Source organism: Dinoponera quadriceps, unplaced genomic scaffold (assembly GCF_001313825.1).
Source record: "Dinoponera quadriceps isolate SergipeBrazil2010 unplaced genomic scaffold, ASM131382v1 scaffold1658, whole genome shotgun sequence".
NCBI classification, from domain to species: Eukaryota; Metazoa; Arthropoda; class Insecta; order Hymenoptera; family Formicidae; genus Dinoponera; species Dinoponera quadriceps.
In genome coordinates this window covers 1,155,998-1,176,467 of record NW_014555920.1, presented here as the reverse complement: position 1 = coordinate 1,176,467, position 20,470 = coordinate 1,155,998, and the positions used below count along the sequence as shown (strand labels likewise).

Genomic DNA, 20,470 nt, shown 5'->3' with positions numbered 1-20,470 from the left:
CCGCACCTTGCTCAATAAATGTCCAGGGCATGAATGTTCTCACACCGCGGCAACATAATGATACTGGCGGTCTGTAACGTCAAAATCCGCGCGACACCATTATTATATGGCCGACGGAGTCGAGTAAGGTCGGCGGACCGCAGAGTGTTAAGTAGCATAATTTGAGGACAGGACGCACTAGATAACGCAGAAAGGATCCTCGCGTTTCACCACTGAAAGTTCAAGAGAACGAGTCGCTCTTGACGCATCTCGGCTTCGCGAATCTTATTCGAGAAACGCGGTTTGAAGTAAAACACGCACGACAACTTCTTACACGAAAGAAAAAAAAACGTCTTTTCGCGTAACGGACACGATCTCTCAGCGGTTACCGTGTTACGTTCGTTGTGAAAAGAAGGAATTTCAGACTCGACTTCTCTCTCTCTCTCTCTTTCTCGGGCATGAATCGAACGATTGAATACTCCAAATCCAAATTAAACGAGTACCCGTTCCGGAAACGATCGAACGCGCGTGACGCGGATATCCGTAAATCCGTAGCAGCGACGAAAGGCAATGACAGCAGCGGCTGATCGATCGATCGATTCCCGACAACATCAACAGCGACTTGATCTAACCGTGGAGGGAGCGGGAGGAGGGTGGCAAGAAAGAGGGCGGCAGCAAACGCGACAGTACGGAGTGATGAGGAGCGAGAAAAGGTCCGAAAGGAGAGAAAGCGATAGAATGAAGTGCATACCTCGATGTGTCAGACCAGATCGTACCTGAGGGATGGCCGACGGAAGTCCAGCGCTTCGAGGTCGGACGGCTCCCGTCTGCAGAGCGAGCAGAAGGCGCACTGCAGGGTATTTTTGAACGCTTCCCGAAAGTCGCGATTAAAGTACGCGTATATCAGTGGATTCAACGCTGAGTTCGTGTACCCGATCCAGAAGAGGATCGCGATCACGATGTCGGGGCACGGACAGGTCTTGCACAGCGCCGTAATGACGTACCTAACAATAGCACGGGATTGATGTTTATTCGTTTATGCAGATGTCGGGGACGCAGGAAGTACGAGAAAGTGATCGATCGCGACCTCGAACTTCCCGAACGATCGGAAATACGCCGGATGATTTATATAGGAACGTTCGCGCCGAATCTCTCTCTCTCTCTCTCTCTCCCTCTCTCTCACTCTGTTTCTGTCTCTTTTCTTCCCTTGTCTCCCGCTCTATCTCTATCCGCGAAGCTCTTCCGTAAATATGTTATACGATTCGAGCGGGAATTTCCGTGAAATTCCGGATTTCACGTGAAACGTTCATCGACGAAATGATTCATTAACACAAGCTAAGAAACTCATTAATGCAAACAATCACGCGTTGAGTGACGCGGACCCGGCGCGAACGTAACCGCGTTTTCAAGAGAGTAAACCGCCCCAGCCGAAGCGCGAAAGCAGAATATCGAAATTAATCAATCCTTATCGCCGTCATAACGGACGGAGCGTCACAACGAATATTCAGACATTGATTAATCGATTCGAACTGAAATTTCGGGGACAACGCGTAACACGAGAGCTAATTTGCACCCGAGTATCCGCGCTAGCCCCGAATTTCCGGCATGTTCACGTCCTTCGATACGAGATCTCGACGCATTCGGGAAGAATCGTGACCCGAAGAGACGCGCGCTTCGTTAGTGGCGAATTTCCCGCAAAGACGCCTCTCTTTGAAAACGCTTCATCAACACGGCCTGAGAATCTAAGGAGCCGTTCAACAATTAAGTCGCGCGAAATGTCACATTTCGTTACAAAATATTTCGACTTCTTTCAATATCACGTGACATGTGGAATCATTCCCTCTCCCCGTCACCACGTAGAATAAGACAAAATGGCTTGTAATCGTATAATGGGTAATAATTATTAGACTGCACATTACTATCTTCTTTTGTAAACAATATTTATTTATAAGTAATCGTTGGGCATAATATCGAATTAATCACTTTATTTTATAATTTTGATTGACAAGAAATTGCCGTTTCTAAAGGAATAAATATTTAAAAATCAACATTTTCGTTATCAACAGAAAAGCGTAGCGAAATGAAAAATTCCGTTATGAATGCAAACAAAGTGATTAACCGCGCGCACCCATAATTACAAATTCTTATACATCATCTAATACGTCATTGTACGGCCTTCGCTCCATCGCCCTTCTCTGCCGTCGCAGAGCGTCGCGCGAGCTAACAAACCCCTCGTGCGACGTAATTGTTGATTGGCTCCTAAGGTGAACGATCGCGCGTTAGATCGCAACGGGCGACTCGACGCGGCACCTGGTGCGAAGGGTAAATTTGCCGCGGACGTGAGAAAATCAAACTTAATCCAACCCTTATCACGGCGGTAATGGATGAGCGGGTAACGCGCGCACTGAGACGCGCAACGCGGGCGCGCTCACGTACCAGAGAAAAAATGGCAGCCAACAGAGGATGAAGGTACCCATGATGATACTCAACGTCCTCGCCGCCTTGTGCTCCCTCTTCATCTTCATCATGTGCTTGTCCTTCGTGGGGGTGTGCAGGTGATCGGTGTTGATCTCGTTGAGGGTGAGCGTCTTCGAGGAGCCGCCGCTGTTGAGCTCACCGTTGAGATTATTGAGATCCTTGCTCGGCCGGTGGCTGAGCAGCATGGCGTTGCCCATCCTGCTGTGCATCTGCTTCTCCTGCCGGTTCGCCTCGCGGAATATCGCGAAGTACGTGACCGTCATGATGGTGCACGGTATCCAGAAGGATATGCTCGACGACAGTATCGCGTAGATCTGGTTGACCTTGAACTCGCACAGCTCCGGGTGTTTGTGACGGTGCAGGCTGTTCTCGTCGGTGGTGTACAAGCCGCAGAAGATCGGCGGGAAGGAGATGATGGCCGGCAGGATCCAACAGGCGAGCAGCATGAACGCCACCACCCGCTTCGTCATGTTGATAGGGTACTTGAGCGGCTTGACGATCGCGTAGTAACGATCCACCGAAATGCACATCAGATGGAGTATCGAGCTGGTGCTGAAGTAGACGTCCAAGGAGTTCCACACGTCGCACATGAAGTAGCCGAAGAGCCATTTGCCGGTCAGCTGCACGCTCGCGTTGAACGTCATCGCGAACATCGCCACCAGCATGTCCGCGAGCGCCAACGAGACCACGAAGTAGTTGGTGATGATGCGCAGTTTCCTGTGCCGCATCACCGACACCATCACCAGGAGATTACCGAAGACGGCGGTGGCGATGATCGAGCCGAGGACGCAGCCCTTCAAGATCGTCAATGACATGTCCGGCCAGCTGTCCTCCGCGCCGTTGCCGACGGTGCCGTTGGCGCAGGGGTCCTCGGTCGAGGTGACGTCCAGCAGCGACGGCACGTCGAACGAGGGCACCTCCACCGGCTTGAACGTCGTCTTCGCGGTCATTCTCGCTCAACGCTGCGCCGCGCCGCGAGCCGGCCGCGTGCCGACTCGCCTTCTTGCTCTTTCCTCTCTCTCTCTCTCTCTCTTTCTTTTTCTCTCTCGGTCAAACGGCACAGATTTCCCCGAGGAGGTGACTTTAGGTCACCGAAGTCCCGATGAGTCGACGCACCAGACAGACATTCATCTTCGGGAGAGAGAACGTGGCCGATTCTTCCCCTCCTTCTTTCTTCCTCCCCGCGACTGGCTCGCCGGCGAAATTGACGCTGACGGGGTGCGAGAAGCCGACTCGGGAGACGAAGAGGCGCGTTTTCAGTTCAACGCCGTTACGTCGTCGTCGTCGTCGCGCCTACGACGCTCTCGTGGATCTGTAAATGGAAAAGAGAAGCGACTTTGAGGAGATCCAGCAAGCTATCTCGGTTCCTTATTGCGCGAGTGACTCAGTGGACATTGAAGAACGCGAAGGACATCTCTCTCTTTTTTCTTTCTCATTCTACCTCCCTCTGTCTATCTCATCAAGGATGAAAAGCGGTCGGCGCGACATTAATGAAGATTTCATCTCGAAACATTCGGGCGACACTTCGTTATTTTTATAACCCCGCGTCGGAGAATTAACGGGCGTTTCCTCTCTCTCTCTCTCTCTCTCTCTTTCTTTCGAGGAATTATAGCTGTGTTAATAAATCCTCTCGGCCTTCTTAATTCATATTAAAGTCTTTAGCGTTCGAATCAGTGATTTCATTCGCGCGAGGTAAATAAGATAATTCGCGAATAATTAGCGTGTATAATACCAGGGTCCGTAGACTCGCTTCTGAGTTGTTTTATTCTGTCGCAAGTCGCAATAACCGCTTCGTGTAATTAACTAAGCGTGCGCGATAAGTTGAACGGAAAGAAAATAGGACACGCGCTGCGAGTAATCTGGATCTGTCCGCTTGTTAGATTTCATCTCGGCGCTTTCGCGTCCGGGGTTTTCGAGCCTTTCATAAGAATTCTATGACGACCCGTTTGATGTTTCTTCGTCGAGATGCGCTTAATATAAATCAATTTCTCTACGCGAGCACTAGGAGTTTAGAGCGTGTACTGCAGCGTAATATCGGTTTCAGGCGGCAAGTAGCTTAAGATAGAACGTGAGAAGTATACGCGAAAGAATATAATTAAAAACTTGATATTTTATGATGATATTGCCGCGCAAAACTTAATGTAATTTCTTCGTGATAAAACTTCTCGGGCAAAGAAACACCGAGAAAATATTGTGGTGAAAATTATCGTAAAACTTGGTAATACTGTACCATACCGGAATTATAATCGAAATTATGTGTTGTAACGTGCTGTAACATACGGGTTTAGTGATATGTACACATAATATGCATCACTAAAAATTACAATACAAGTCATCATTTCAGTCATAATTTCGATATGGTCTAACATTACAAAATTTTGCGGTAATTTTTATATAGAAAAAGAGTCTTACGATTAAAAAAATGATAGATATTCTCATATATATATATAAGATTATTATACATTCTTGGAAGATTTTTAGTCTTGAACTAAGTAATACTTGCATCGATACAAATTCAATCAAATCAAGATTAAAAATTTCCTAGGAACATTATAATATTCTTGTTTACATATAAGAATATCTATTCTTGATTTAAGACGAATTTTTTTGGTGTACTGCAATATTTTCTCCATGTACAAAAAGCTTGTTCCAACGTATGAGCTCTGCTCGCTTATACTTTTGTATAGAGGAAAGTCTATCTATAAATGAATATTTTCTATTGGCGACTGAGCCGCAATAAAAAAAGCGTCAGATATATTAATTTGTTTATGTCGGTTTAGAGATACTTGTGCCATCGCATCGCAAATTACTCGTACGTCGTGAAACGCAGTAACGTCGCTTTCCCTATTAGCGATCGGCTCACCCGGTGGTCGCGACGCAAACCGTTAACATCGCGCGCGACTCGTGAATGAACCCGGACGAATTGGAACGCGACGGGCGATTCACGCGAACGAGCGACCCTCCGGCGCGTGGACGACGCTCCGATCGATGCATTCTTCTCAGATTTGCCCATCATTCGTCAGTTTGCCATTCGACCCCATTCAAAATAAGAACAGGATATAAGAGAGCCAACGACATTCAAACCAGCTCTCGCTCTCTCATTCTTTTCCTCTTTTTTTCCTCTGTCCCTCTTCTCTCCCTCTCCTCTGCCTCTTTTTCTTCTCATCCCTCTTTCTTCTCCCCCTCTATCTCTCTCTTTCTGTCTGTCTCTCTTCTATCTATCTGTCTCCGTCCGTCTATCTCCCCCTCTGGCGTGGTAGTTGTGTCATGACAGGGCCGTGTCAAGTGCACTCTCGTCGAGTCCGCGTAATTTATGATCCGCTATTTTTGCGGTACATTTAGGTCAATTATTCCGGCGGTAGCGCCGGCCCGATGTGCGCTACACGACCGTGAAGAAGACGACCGCGGGGAGGAGTTCCCGTTCGAAGATATCACTTTTATTCTTCGACGAGGGTGTCGGTCGCGACGGTATCAAGGACACGAAGAGAAAAGAGCGCGCGACGTCGATTTTCCTTCCGCGATCAATATTAACGGCGAGCGACGACGTTCTGGGCAAAGAAACACCGGATGCGGCCAATTGTTTGATCGTCAAAAGATAACGCAGCTTTCATTGAAACGAATGCAATTTGGCGACACGAATTTATTTTTTCTTTCATTTCTTTCTTCTAGCAAACTGTCCCTTCACCGAGTATACTCTTTTGCAAAATATAATTTCGGTATAATTTTGCAAGAAATTAATCGACGAGCTCTATTTAATTATTAAAAGAGAGTCATCGTACATATATTATTCAAACATTTTATACGAAAAATTCATATGAAATTTATATGAAAAATATCTTTGGAGGAGGTAAAAGACAATATATTGATCATATAATTTCTCTTTCGATTATTAAACTATAATAACTAGTGTTTCGACGTAAAATCAAATCAACTTCTGGGCATGCAACGGTGAAAAATTGCAAATTTTCTTTCACGTTTTTTTGGGGTCGAAAATGGGAAAGGGAAATGTTCAGTCACACATATCGTCAAAGTGAGTCGTTTCCTGCGATCCTTTTATCGATTTTGACTTAGATTTAGTCGCTAGTCACTAACGTGTCCCGGAAAGTCGCATTTTCTATGTCAACACGACTGGTGCCGATAATGGTTTGTGATCCAGTCATAAACTGATCAAGCCACCTTACGTTGGCAATGGCAAGGTCGGTTCCGTGCGAAATCGCGTTTGCCGCGTCTCCCTCCGTGTTCCACTTTACAAAATCCGATTTGCCCTTTATCGAGGACGCGAAGAAACAAAAAAATCGTCGTTGCAGCGTTTCTGAGGTTGGTTTTACGGTTCGTGGACCAATAGCTTCGCCGTAATTCGCTTCCGCGCGTCGAAATACCGAGTGCCGATGTTGCCACGGAAAGTCTGTTTCATTCTGAGAAGGTCCGTTAATTTAAGGTAAGATGTGTTGGGAAAATTTCACAATAAAATCCGTAAGTTCTGTCGGGCGACCCGACACGTCTCCGGAACAACGTTATTTATATGCTCCCTTCATTCTTCTTAGATTCGTTGCATAGAGCGACGCGTACGTGCGCCTCCGCGACTTACGACGGCTGACTACGAAATATGCGCTCGCCCTTTACTCGCGCTGTGCAACGCGGTGCATTCAGAACGCTTCTTCCAATCCGCGGGACACGCTTTACCGACGTCACGGGATGTCACGGTAGCGCGCGCGTAGCTCACAAAACCTCCCCGTCCCCAAAAAAAGAAACGAAAAATATCGAAGAGAGAAAGAGAGGGAGAGAGAGAGAGAGAGAGAGAGAAGAAAATGGAGAAAAAACATTAGCGATCGCGCGCTTCTCATTCGGCACTGAAAAAAGGAATTTTTATTGGAGACTTTCTTTCGAATCGGGCCATTGATTCAACTGCAATATGTACGTGCATGCGTGTGTGTGTGTGTATGTGGGTGGGTTGCGATTCTTGGCGTGGTTATCATCGAGGAGTTAAATAAGTCGTCTCTCGCCGTACGACCTTTTCACATTTTTCACGATTCCCGTGTCCACACAAGGACGTCAGCACGGACGACGCGTAGGTGACGGGACCGGCCATGTTGGCAGGCAGGATGGAGGGATTGGGAGGGGATTAAAAGGAGAATCTTTATTGTATCCGTATACCGCGCGCACAGCCGCGAGATTAAAATCGATGAAAGAACCGCGCCGTAATTTTCCGGCGATGGAGGAGGGCTCTGTGCGCGTACGTAACTGCAGTAATTTGCGCTTTTTCCAGCGCGAAATCCCTGCGCGATGCGACGGTGGATTGCGACCGAATGATAATAACTGGGCAGAGATTTTCGCGAAAAAAGCGCGCCCGAACGCAGCGATGAGGCAAACGGGGAGTAGCATTAAATGAGGCCCGCGCGGAGTGCTCTTTGACGCGCGTTCGCTATTTTGCTTAAAACGCAAAAATGCATGCGCGAGGTTTGAATAAAAATTTTTCCTCCCGTCTACGCGCATACACACACGTGTACGCACGTGGGCGATTCGCGATTTGTGGTCGCCAAATTACGAATAGTCCAATCATCGTTGCGCCGGGGAAAATATTTCACTCAGCTTTTCAAAGAGAACTCGCGTCAAGCCGCGGCTTGTTTTTTCTCGACACACACACGCACGATGCGAAACGCTGGCCGCGTATCGTTCCGAAATTCGTAACATACAACAGCCGGCCGAATAAACGGCAACGATGATGGCATAATATCGCGCAATTAGCCGACCCTTCGATTGTAGTTGTAAAACACGACGGGTTGGACACATTGCGCATAATTGTGAAAAATGCTGTCAAATGGGAATTTACATGTGACGAATAATAGTGCCCCGCGCGTTAACAGGTACGATGTATTGGTGAAAATCAACAGGTGGCGCGCATAAAGAGAATCGTATTTTATTTAAGTGTTTTTTATGAACGTCTCTAGGATCTCGCGATCATGCGACGCTCTCCCGCTTTTGAGAGAGAGAGAGAGAGAAAGAGAGAGAGAGAGAGAGAGAGAGAGAGCCCCGAGTCGAAATTTTGATGTTACTCTGAAACTCTCAAGGATAGTTTTTGCGTTTATTTATACGACTTATAGATTAGTAAATATTTACTTTGATGATACTGATACTTTTTAACTTCTCTCTTGAATCTTTAATTCTATATGGGAAAAAAATAAGTCTTAAATCAATGATAGATATTCTCATGTATGAGCGAAAATAACATAGTCTTCTTAAAAGGTTTTTAGCTTTGATTTGATGAATTTATATTGATGCAAATATTACTTGTGCTCAATTAAAGACTCAAAATCTTCTAAGAACATTATAATATTTTTGCTTGTACATGAAAATATTTATCGTTAATTTAAGACTATTTACTTTCTGTGTTTAGATTGAATTTTAATGCTATTTTTAGCAATCTACTTTGACACTAAAACAGCGAAAACAGCGGAAATTTAAGACATCATTAGGATAAAAGTGGGTTATACGTTATTATTAGAATTGAAACTGAGTTATATGATATTATTAGAATTGAAATTGAACCTATTTTACCATTTTAGTTCCTACTATTTTGTGGAATTTAAGGTTTCGCGCAGAATTACAACTCGGGAGAAGCGAAGTGAATGAAACAAGCGAGACTCGCGCTTCTTAACGCGACGAGAAGCGAAAAACCGGGAGAAACTCTCGCGATATCGATACGAATTGAAACGTAGCGCAGGAGAGTCCCGGCGAATTCTATCGAATTTTATCGACACATCAGAGAAAAATAAAGACGAGGAATAGAGTAAAGTAGAGAGAGAGAGAGAGAGAGGGAAACAGCGCCGTGCGCGTTATCTATTTCTCCCTACTTCCCTCTACTCTTTTATTCTTTATTAAGTACGACGCAGGTGTATGCGATCGCAGGAGCGCCGCCGCCTACCGACTTATCGAAGCACGTTGCAGTGAAAATATATCACCGGCGAATATTCCTGCACCTGCTCCTCGAAGTTCACGCGCGCAACCCGCTCTCGCTCGGTGCCGATGCGTCGTATTATTTACACGCGCCGGACAGAATTTCTATTTTCCGGTATCCGCCGGAAAATCCCACGCATCCGAAGGACGCGCGGCTATGCGGGAAGGATCGAGCGTGGATACGGCCGGAGGAGCGCGCATCCCCTCCCCTTGTCCCCCGCGCTGCGTCCCAGGTCGCCGTGAATCGTGTCACGTAACGACGCCGAGCATGTAAATCGCACGCTACACACAGTCGTCTCCGCGGAATATAAGTAGAATTCTCGACGACGGGGCCGGCCAAGGGCGGACCCGGTCTCGCGGAATTCGCAAGATCAATGACGACGAGGCCTCGCCACCACCTCGCGTCGTTTTCCCCGCTACGTCGCCCCGACATAATGAGAATTTCTCGCATTTCCGAGCGCGGTGCGTGCGTCTCGCACCGCCGCTAATTCGACCTCGCGGACGCACGTGGCCTCTCGTCGTCCCCGTTTTCGTCGCGTCGGCAAATTAATATACTGCGATGGAGTCACGTGTCTGCTTTATCTAACTGATCACAAGTAAGTAAAAGCGTAACGAGAAAAATAAGAGATATCTGACTCCGGCTGACTTTATTAGCCCCGATGCTTCTTCATTTTTATCCGAATCGCCTCGATTTTTGCGGTTTCGCCTCTCGCTCGAGAGTCCGCGCTCGCGCGAAATCTCGGGAGGATCGCTCGAGGAAAGAGGTTCGATCGCGAGCGGCCAATAACTCGCACCCGACGACGACAATCGTCCCGACGATACGTCTCTGTCTCTCCGGGCAATCCTGAGAGCCGTCCCGCAAACGTTGTCTCCCGACTGGAGACCATCAGTCCACCAGACGGAGGTGAAGCGGCTCGCGCGCGCTTACGTTTCACGATAACGAAATCCCGCGCGGNTCCCCTTCGCCCCTCCCCCCCCCCTCCCCCCGCGTCACCCCGACGCTTATTTTCTAAGCGAGTATCCGCTTACACACGGGATCGCGGTCTTCGCAATTTGTCACGGCACACGGCTCACTCGTGGGCGGGGAGGAACGGACGTACGTAAATCCGGAGCTTGGTACGCGACCCGCGTCGCACGAAAACGTACGGTGAAACCCTTCTTCTGCGTGAACGGCATACATAAGTCATCCGCCGGTGTGTGTACACACACACGCGCGCGCACACACACATACCGTAAGGGTATCCACCGTTCCTCCTCCTCCTCAGACCCCGGAATTTCTTTTTCGCTCCGTCGCCGTCGCCACCCCGCCGCGTCGGTTCTCCGGCCCCGTGGATCCCGTCGTTTCAGCGGAAACGGTGCATTGATTTATCACGCGATTTCGTTAGCATGCACGGGAAAAAGCGTCTCGCGGATATAAGAAATATATTCCCGGCCGGGCCGCTCCTTACCCGAGCGGAGCGTCTCATCCGGAGATATCGCGCGAGCTCCGTCTGCGGATTCAATAAACCAGATTCGAATCTCGTCGGACGATATTCTACTGTCCCCTTCATCTTCCTCTTCCTCCTGCTCGCCGAGCGGAGCGTGATCGCCGCCTGCCTCTCTCTTTCCGTCGGATTAATCGCGCGAACGTATCGCCGAGATAATGCTAATTCCGGCGAAGAAAAATTGTGCGCCGATCGCGAGGCTCTTGCTGGTGTTCTGTTATAGAGTGGTTCTGGGATGATCACGTGCCTAAACGCAACACCGGCCGCGTAGATGACAAACGTTCTCCATTTTAAATTGACATTTTCAATCGAAAAACCGCTTTGAAAAAAACAAATATTATGTATTTGTATAGACAATGGCAATAACATATGTAAAATATTATTAAAGACGAGCGAGCAATCCGTAAATGACAAACGCAAGGAGGCGCAAGATGCACGGTAAAAAACATTGTGCATTCGTGATTAAAATCCTTGTTAAGATTTTCGTGTTAAGTTTTCAGCATACCTTTATGTTAACTGTATTTCGCGTCATCTTAACATCTCGTGTTGCGTCGATATTCAGTATGTATAAGTGTGAAAATAAGTGTTAAAATAACATTTGATCATATCAGTGTCGAATGACGTATTAATTTTGTGTCAATTTTTGATACGATATTTGTGTTATTTTTAAACGTATTCACCGTGCGTTAAATTAAGACGAAAATTCGAGCGGACCGTTTGGGACATGTGAAATGCGTTAAATTTAACACGAGATATTTTATACCGTGTACGGATGACACCTGCCATCCACACGATCACCGTAGGGTTAACCCGCGTTTATATCTTCGATTACGCTCGGCGAGCTCGCCTACTCCCTCTCGGAGATATTCCATTAAGTAGCAGGAGATCGACGATCGTGGCGAGTAAAATTACATTTCTTATTCCTTGATGATTTATGGATTTATTCCCTGGTTTGTGTGCTCGCGTGTATAAGATTCGCTCCGCGCGGCTTAACACGTTATTGACCCGAATTCATTTATCACTCGTTGCCCCGTGGAAAACGCGGCCCAGGTATATCTTACCCGGCTGCGCGCTGCAAATACAAATACTCTCCTCTCACCGGGAATACAGATATAAATACACCAACTGTCCGTAAGCGCTCCGAAATATTAACCATTTTCCGGATCGAGTAATCTCATTTCCCGCGTGGAACCTCGACGTTACGTAATTCACGATAAGAAACCGTACCGCGAAAACGTTCCTCTCGACGTTCTCGCGTTAAACACAGAGCTTGGCGGCTCCGATTCGACGATGCTCGGCGGACCCACAGGGTCAGGCGGCTCTTATCGCGAAATTCCCGAAAAAAATCCCTTCAGCTCCGAACGCTCGCACGGAAAAGAGGGAAAATAGCTATAAAACTATTACTGAAATGTAGTTACCAGACCTAGTTTTTAACCGTGGGAGCTAAAGAAAGGTAAGCTAAACTAACCAAATTTCAGTTTTATTAGACAGCTAATTTTTACCTGTGTGAGCTAATTCTTGATTTCTGTGCGAGCGTTTTATCTCGCTTATCACGGAGATTGAAAAGCAGCGAAATTTATCTACTGCCACCGTGACCGTCTCGAATGCCACGGACGGGTTGCACTTTGTCTGTTGCAGATTCCGCCTTCATCCGCGGATAAATTCGATATTCGAGACTTACGGTTTAGCGGAAATCGAGCGACCAGGTAGAGCGCTTAAGGTAAACCGATACGTGCAATCGGGAAGTTTCGAATAATACTGTTTCGAAATTCCTGGGTCAGCGCGGCTCCGTCCGTAGGGCGCATCATTCGCCCTTCTGCACGCGAAGTTCAACAGTGACGACGTAGTCGTATTTTGTAGCATCACCACTGATACTCGATCGGGACATTTGACTCCCGTCCTCTTTCTTTTATAATCTCTTCCTCTATAAAACCACGTCATTTTAATGAAATGTCAATTTGCACATTAAAAAGTCGCGGACACGATGTGCTTTCTACAAATTCCGCGAGACTTCAGTGATCGCGAAATTATGAGAATCCGTAATCTCTTGAAATCGTTAAAAATTGATGGCGCATCTCGCGTATCTCGCGAAAAGCAAATTTTTCATACTCACGTTTATTGCGCGAATAAACGTCCAAGCGCGAGATTGCCTGATGTAATTCGTAGCGTAAAATCTCACGTATACGATTGTACTTGCACTGTGTCTAATTGTGATTCGCCTAGATATTTTTCCTTTTCTTTTCGGTTCTTTTCCACCATGCCAATTAAAAGGATTCTACCATAGTTAAATACATCTATCTATTATATCCCATTATTTATCATTTCTATTACGTTGTGATTTTCGTTACGTTACGTTTTACGTTACGATTTTCGTTGACTTCGACGGCTCAAAGCCGTATATTTGTGAAATCAACGTAACACGGCGATGTCAAAGATTCGTCCGGGAATCGAAGAAGTGGAACTCGTGCGATAAGCCGAGCACTTAACTATTACCCCCAAGCCAGAGCTATCCCGAGTGATTCTTTCACGGTGACGATCGTCGGCGAAAGCCGCGTCGATCGTCGGCAAGCACCGACTAGTCACTGATAAGGCAGTGATAAACTGTCGTGATGGATCAATGTAATGTATAGAGCTCAGATAGCCCCCCGTCGTTTATACAGCTTTTACGAGCAGACTGATCTCCATTGAGCTCTGCCCCGCTACCGTACGAGATTTCTCAGCGCTTCTTTTCTTCTCTCCTTTCTTTTATTCTCCCTCTTTCTCGACGGTACCGGTAGCTGAAAGCTTCGTTCTATCTTAATTCGCGAGCGAAATGGCGCTGGTGCTGAAATATGTGAGCGATCGAATGACCATTCTCAAGAATTCCTCGTTATATCATTATTAAAATTCCAAATTACAAACGTCCTTAGTCCGATAGGACGCTTACAAGTTGCAACTAGAAAAGGCAAAAGCAACTTGTTAAACATTTCTATTCGCATATTTCTTGTTCACGCTTAAAAAAAATTTGATCCATTCTTTATCTAGTAGCTCTACTTCGCTCATGTCGTGGAAGCTATTTATCGTGCGATAAACTGAAAGGACTTGCTATTTTTGGCGTGTGGAGGAAGGATAGGCCCATTGGGATCCGCTCGGGTTACGTAATGTATCCTCACCGCTCCAATTAAGGATTAAGGGACAGTGCTGATTCATTATGTCGCTTTAACCAAGGATTAGAGCCGCCGTAATCCGAACCGTATCCCGTTCTCTCGTGTCGCAAGTACGGCAAAGTCTCCCCCAGGTGAATTGTCGTAATCGCTTTTTCTCTCACTTCTTCTTGTCGGGAATAAGCGCCATCCACTTTGGCGCGTCCGCAGCATCCAAATTCGATCGCACCGAAATGACATCGGTTTAGCTGCCGATCGTTCGCTTCTCTTGCGCGAACATCAACGTGATGTTCAGCAATCGCGAAAAGGCGATGTTCGGTCGAACTTTATACTTTACTTAATGGAATTAAACGTGGCTACTCATAATACGGTCTTACGATCCGGCCAGCGCACGTCAAGCCATTATTACGTGTCGGATTTTCGATATCGCGACTTGGTACTGGCAGCCAATATTGACTCAGCATTGGTTCAGCCGTCAGATAATAACTCGGGCACAACACCGGCAACCAATCTTGGTCGAACACTCGCTACCGTGGATCAACCGAGAGTGTATTTCTCGCGAGGCGCTCGATATTGTTTATATAATATCAGTTCGCATCTTAAAATCACGCGCGTGTATCACTTGGAATTCTAGTGTTCAGTTAAGAGTCCTGATAGTACCCCCTTCCCCTCCCTCAAGTACTCTATCGATTATCTATCGATTATCTTATTAAAAGTCGAAACTCTAAATTTTAAGGTAAAAAAGCTACGGCACTTTTAAGTAACTCATTCGTGAAGATGCTCCACCCCCTCCCCCTCTCCCTCATACTTTCATATGATGGTTTGACTGCTTTAATCGATGGAATTCTTTTTAAAATCGAAAGAACTTTGGAAATCTTTGAGGAAAGAACAGAACTGTGCTATTTTTTTTTTCAAATTTTGAAAAAGCGGGGCTCTATTTCCGTATTTAAACACCTTCCGACGTCTCTTACGTCAATATAGCGCGTGTCGTAATCATAAACATAAACACGTGTCGTGACAACCCTACATGCGACATGCATGAACGAGTGCGAGATACATGCGAGAAGAATGGCGTTTGTTTTTCGTTTGTACCGTCAATTTTTCGCCGAGATACGGTCGGTTGAAGAGTCTGAAGTTTTCAGAAACGTGTCACGCGGTACATTGTAGTCCCGCATTCACGCCTCGATTTCACATCTCGCTTTAAGGGCGACGGCGCGCAACATTATTGCCGATCCTCGTCCTTATCAAACGATTCGTCGTTCGTTGATATCTTTGCATAGAAAAATCATAGCGACTTAGAGTAAATTATATTCGAAAGCTGAGACTATCCCACTTCCGATAGGCGTTACAGCTGTTATATATTAATAGCTGTTAATTGTAGTTTAGTTTTTAGAACTTTCTAGTTTGCATCCCCGTTCTATGCTTCGACTGTGTGTGAGCATATAAAAACTTATCCCGTTCCGGTCCGGTAACGTCTCCACAGTTATTCCATATCGGTTTCTCGATTGGTTTTATAAAAGCATTGCCCGATTCGTCGAAACCGTCGCATTCGCATGTATAATCCATTTATTTCGGCTCTCTTTACGAAACATTCGACAAGTCGGACCGGAAATTTCACTCTGCAGAAGCGAGGTGCTCTCAGCGCGAGTTACATTGTGCCGATCTATTTGCATAATTGCGTAGCGAGAGCTACAATAAATTCCATAACTTCCGCGGCGGGAGATTTTCCAGGAAGATCCCTTAATTCTGTGTCTTCCGGGGAGAAGTTCGTTCTACGGCTCTCGTAGTCGGTGCGAATGTGGGTGAAGCGAACTCCGTTTCCAGTTCCTCGCCCTCGTTTAGGGCACAAAGCTCAACTCACAATTTTTTGAGAATTTCGGTATATACTTGATATTCCGCAAGCCGTTGTGAATTAAAATCGATTTTGTACGTGAGATATTCTTTCCGTTCATACGTGCGAGGGTGATACGGACTAAGTCGAATTAAAATCAGGAAATCACATGAAGCGACGACTCGCGTGAAAATTTTTTCTATGTCGCTAAAACGTCGGTATTAACGAGTATTCCTGATTGATCTCGAACTTTTCAAATCTTCAATCTCACGCGTGATTTTGCACGAGATCGTTTAATTTTTCGTATCGAGCAACTTCATCCTACAATTCGGGGGCAAGTACCGATAATGCGTGTATATTTCTAATATTTCGTATAATTTTAAATAAAATAAATATTGTCGAAATTTCAGCGTAGATTGTCGCGTTCGATGTCAGATGTATTTGTTTGTTTAAATATACACACGCAAACGAACTTCAATCGGCAAATGCGTATTTACGTATTTTGTTGTCTCTTCCGGTCGGTCGCATAACGCGATCCATTTAGCCATTCCGTCGGTTTCTCTCGTTACTAAACTTTGTTTGCCGTAGCATAGATATTTTTCACCAATTATCGTTAAACCAACTATTACAGACCCATATGATGAATCGCACGCAAACGTACGGAGCTCTTATTTATTTATGAGCGACATTTATAATCACACGCAAACATGAAAACGAAATATTTCACGAACCGGTCGACGCGCGCGGATAGGGGAGAGCGAAAACAGAATGCGTAACTAATAAAAACGGTGAATAGGCAAACTCTCATGTTTTATTTAAAAATTCGCGCTATCGACAATCTTGCTACGTTACTTCAAAGTATTTCCATTTGCATGACTGCCACAATCAATGCCTCGTTGCAATTTCACGACGCTTATAAATGGTGAGTTCCCTTAGATACGCCGCGTTTATTTTGTCCAGCGTTTCGCTATAACGTCACGCGGTACCCGTTTCATTTCGCGGTATATCGAATACGCGCGATATACCGATGCGTCCTGAGACGGTTATTTCGATGTCCGACGGTCATTTTGTCGTTTGCAAAATGACAAGACTTTTTTGTTCATCTCAATCCGTTCTACGCTCTCACGGGTCTGTCCCTGTTGATTCAGTACACCTTATATATACAGTATGATATTTCCTTCGTACAAGTAGACATTTACTTGTATGTGTTTAAACAGTTGCGACAAATATTAAATTCGTATTATTGAGAATATCGGAATTTATTTTTAGAAAAATCTAAATTTAAAACCACCAGGTTTTTCCATCTTCGATGGAAAAAAAAAAAGTATCATATAATTCCAGAAAATACTCTCTTAAATTCAGAACCATTTTACATGCATATTTAGCAATTTATTTACAAATTATGGTATTGCTCCGTTTAAATAAGTATTTATTATAAAGTATTACATTAAAATATTCTTTAATTGATAAAAATGAAAAATCCTACTTGATTTGAGAAGTTGAAAAACAGGTTGAGAAACAATGACGTTTCATAATTGATTCTAGCACTTTTTCCCGTGTAATCATATTTAATTTGTGTAATCACATGGCGTGATTTTGTTTTATCGACGTTATTGTTATGTATAACATTTATTACTCGCGCTTTTTGTCCTCCACGCTCGCCACGTGCCTGCATTATTATTCGCATCGACGAAAAGGAAACGGAAGAAATGAGTCTCCGTCTCGCAAACCGCCGTGAGACGCCGCAGACGTTCCCGTTTTCCATTCGCGTGACCGCGCGCAGTTATTATGATAATTGTGTAACCATCGCTGCCGCATGGTCTGCTTTTCTATATATCGCCGGTATCTGCGTTATTTTGATATTATTGTACGTGTGTATCTTCGGTCCGTGTGCGGGATCTAATTTTAGAATCGACATGTTTTACACATTCGCGGAAGGCGGTGAGGCGTGCTGCGTTGTACGGGGAAGGGGAGAAGTGATTCCGCATTCTAACCCTGGGCTGGACTGCGTTTTTCCTCTTGAATATTGGCGCGGAAAAGAGCTGAAAGGGCGATCGCGTGGCGTACAGTCGGTTGCAGAACAATATGGACACATTTCTTTCTAATGAAGTTACGCGGAAAAAACGCTGTTGCATCGACAGGATCAGCCAACAGCGCCGTAATTAGAGTAAATCTTCCCGATTCAACATGGCAACGTCATTGAAACTGATACTTGAATTATTGAAACAATACATTAGTATGTATTATCAGGTGTATAAATTAATTCGGTGTTTCATTGTTAATTAAAAATCATGATTTCTTTATCAACAGAAGGGATGCGCATTTATCGAAGTAATCTCCGTTATTGACGGATATCAACTTATACCATCTATCTCGGGCATCTGTCAAATCCGTGATAAAAACTTAGCGGTTTTGAATCGATAAAGCCGTCGATAGATTTTCAAATATTCCTTGTTGTTTTAAAATGCGTGTCAATTAACCCTTTCGTAACCTCGTAACCTCATCAGCAACGGCCTGCAGCATTGTGACAAGCTTGAAGCGTTCCTAACTTCATTAGAAAAGAAAAAAAACACGTCTAAACCGTTCTGCAACTATGTACGAAACGCGGAACGAAACGTTCTCCCACCAACGAACTGCACGGTCTATCAGCATAGCAATTAGGCAAGACAATTATTCGGCGATACGCAGGAACGCAGAATAAACGCGATCGAGGTGGGAGACCTTGGTGCGCCTAGACGCGAAATCGAAGAGATCCGCGTATAAAGTGAGTACGCGTCTCTCTTTCTCTCTCTGCCGTGCACCTTTGAGCGTGTAGATTACGGCCGCAACGTCCGAACGATCTGTCGGGAAATTGGACTCATTTTTCAAGACGCGGCGGAACAGAGGCGCGGGCTATATAATTCTCGGCCGTGACACTTTGCGAAATTACGGTTGTAACTGAAACCGGTGCGCCCGCCTCGCTCGTCCACGTAATTCGTAGATAGAGCAGCCTCTTCACCCTCACTCTGTCTCTTTCTGTCGTTCTCTCTCTCTCTCTCTCTCTCTGTCTCTCTGTCTCTTTCAGCTCCTTGGAGCACGGGGGTGCCTTTTATTACTCTAAGCTGTAAAGAATGACGTGACCCGCGCGGGTCGCTCGCGGACTCAACATCCGATCAACACGACACATGTTATTTCGCGCTTTTACACACGCTCGCCTCGATAAATCACCGATGAAGCGGCGTCGCCGTCGATCTCAATTTGTAACAATTTGCTACGCATGCCTCGTGGGAGGAACGGATTACGGCCAGAAAAGGACAGAGACCGATGAAATATCATCGCTCCTGCAAACGACGATTGTTTGCAACATTTATGAACCTTTATTTTGCGGTCGTCTGTCTCGTCGAACGACGAATTATGCCGCGTCGCGGCGATCCCGAAGAAAGAACAAATTAATGAACTTTCATATGCGTACATGTAGTCTCTGTATTGCTCAGCCCATGGACAAGTTCGCATTGTAATGCATATACATGAGGAAATCGACTAATTGCGCGTCTAATACAAAGGACATCTTTCTACTGTTCTAATTGTGACTATTTGATTTCCTTCTTTTGTATACTGTGCGAGAAAAGATATCTAAAAAAATATATTCGATGGATACACCAGTAACATATTTACTTAAATTTAAACTCCTTAAATTGAAATAGAACAAATATTTTGTTCCATGGAATGTTACAGTTTTAAGAAAACGTATATTTTTTATTTGAAAACAATTATTTCTCAATATAAAAATATGTATATTAGTACAAGTAAATATTTATTATTAATATTTTTATTATTATTATTCATTAATTTTTTAGATATATTTTTTCTCATATAGAGTATAAAAAATTTTGCGCTAAAAACAGTCTATTATTAGTCTCTATATTAAAATTGTATGTTACTTTAACATGGGAAATGTGCTATAAAAACACACAAATGTTAAATCTACACATTCACTTTGTCAACATATGTTAACACATTTGTATATTTTTTAATACATTCCCCATGTTAAAGTAACATAAAATTTCAATAAGCCGTTATAAACACAAGATATTTTATTATGCAATATAAGTATTACTCGATTATGCAAGTTTGTCTGGATCGGTGTTTAGCTTGTAGACAAGAAAACCTTAAATTAACCTTCATTTAATCTTAAGCGGATCTTCGATGGAATTCCGATTTGAAACTTAGTTAGAACGACGATAAGCGACAATTTTTCTCGATATTTTCGGGCGAGGGAAAGATTGGCTAAAAATTCCTCCGGCGATCTGTCATGGAGGTCGCGGCTGAGAATCGTGAGAGAGACAACCTACGTAAAGAATAAAAATTCCCACGACGCGAAACCTTTGGCGAGTTCTTTCTCGTTCCGCGAAAATTATCGAGGTTGCGATTGACGTTTAGCACGTGGCGCGAATTAAATATTGACTCGCGTTCACTGACAAGGCATAACGTTTTGACTCGAATTAATTCGCGTGCTAAGGTAATCGAGGACATTCAACAAAGCCAAAGTAGACGGATATTACGAGCGATAAACTTATCTAACGGCAACAGCAATGACAACGTCGTTACGCCGTTGACTTTTT

At 44.9% G+C, this 20,470-nt stretch overlaps 1 protein-coding gene across 5 annotated transcripts in view; it reads right to left on the bottom strand.

Annotated features, from left to right (window-relative positions):
• The window catches only part of LOC106745757 (octopamine receptor beta-2R-like), a 93,565-nt gene that overhangs the window by 16,503 nt on the left and 56,592 nt on the right, over nt 1–20,470 (bottom strand). For 4 of the 5 annotated variants that reach the window (XM_014621644.1, XM_014621646.1, XM_014621647.1 and 1 more), the window contains 2 exons: nt 2,416–3,769; nt 756–983 (listed from right to left, as the gene is read on the bottom strand). In XM_014621644.1, coding sequence (XP_014477130.1) covers nt 756–983; nt 2,416–3,407 — 1,220 coding nt within the window. In that variant the 5' untranslated portion in view covers nt 3,408–3,769. Of the gene's footprint in view, nt 1–730; nt 984–2,415; nt 3,770–20,470 lie in introns of all 5 variants that reach the window. The other variant, XM_014621648.1, reaches the window with a different exon arrangement.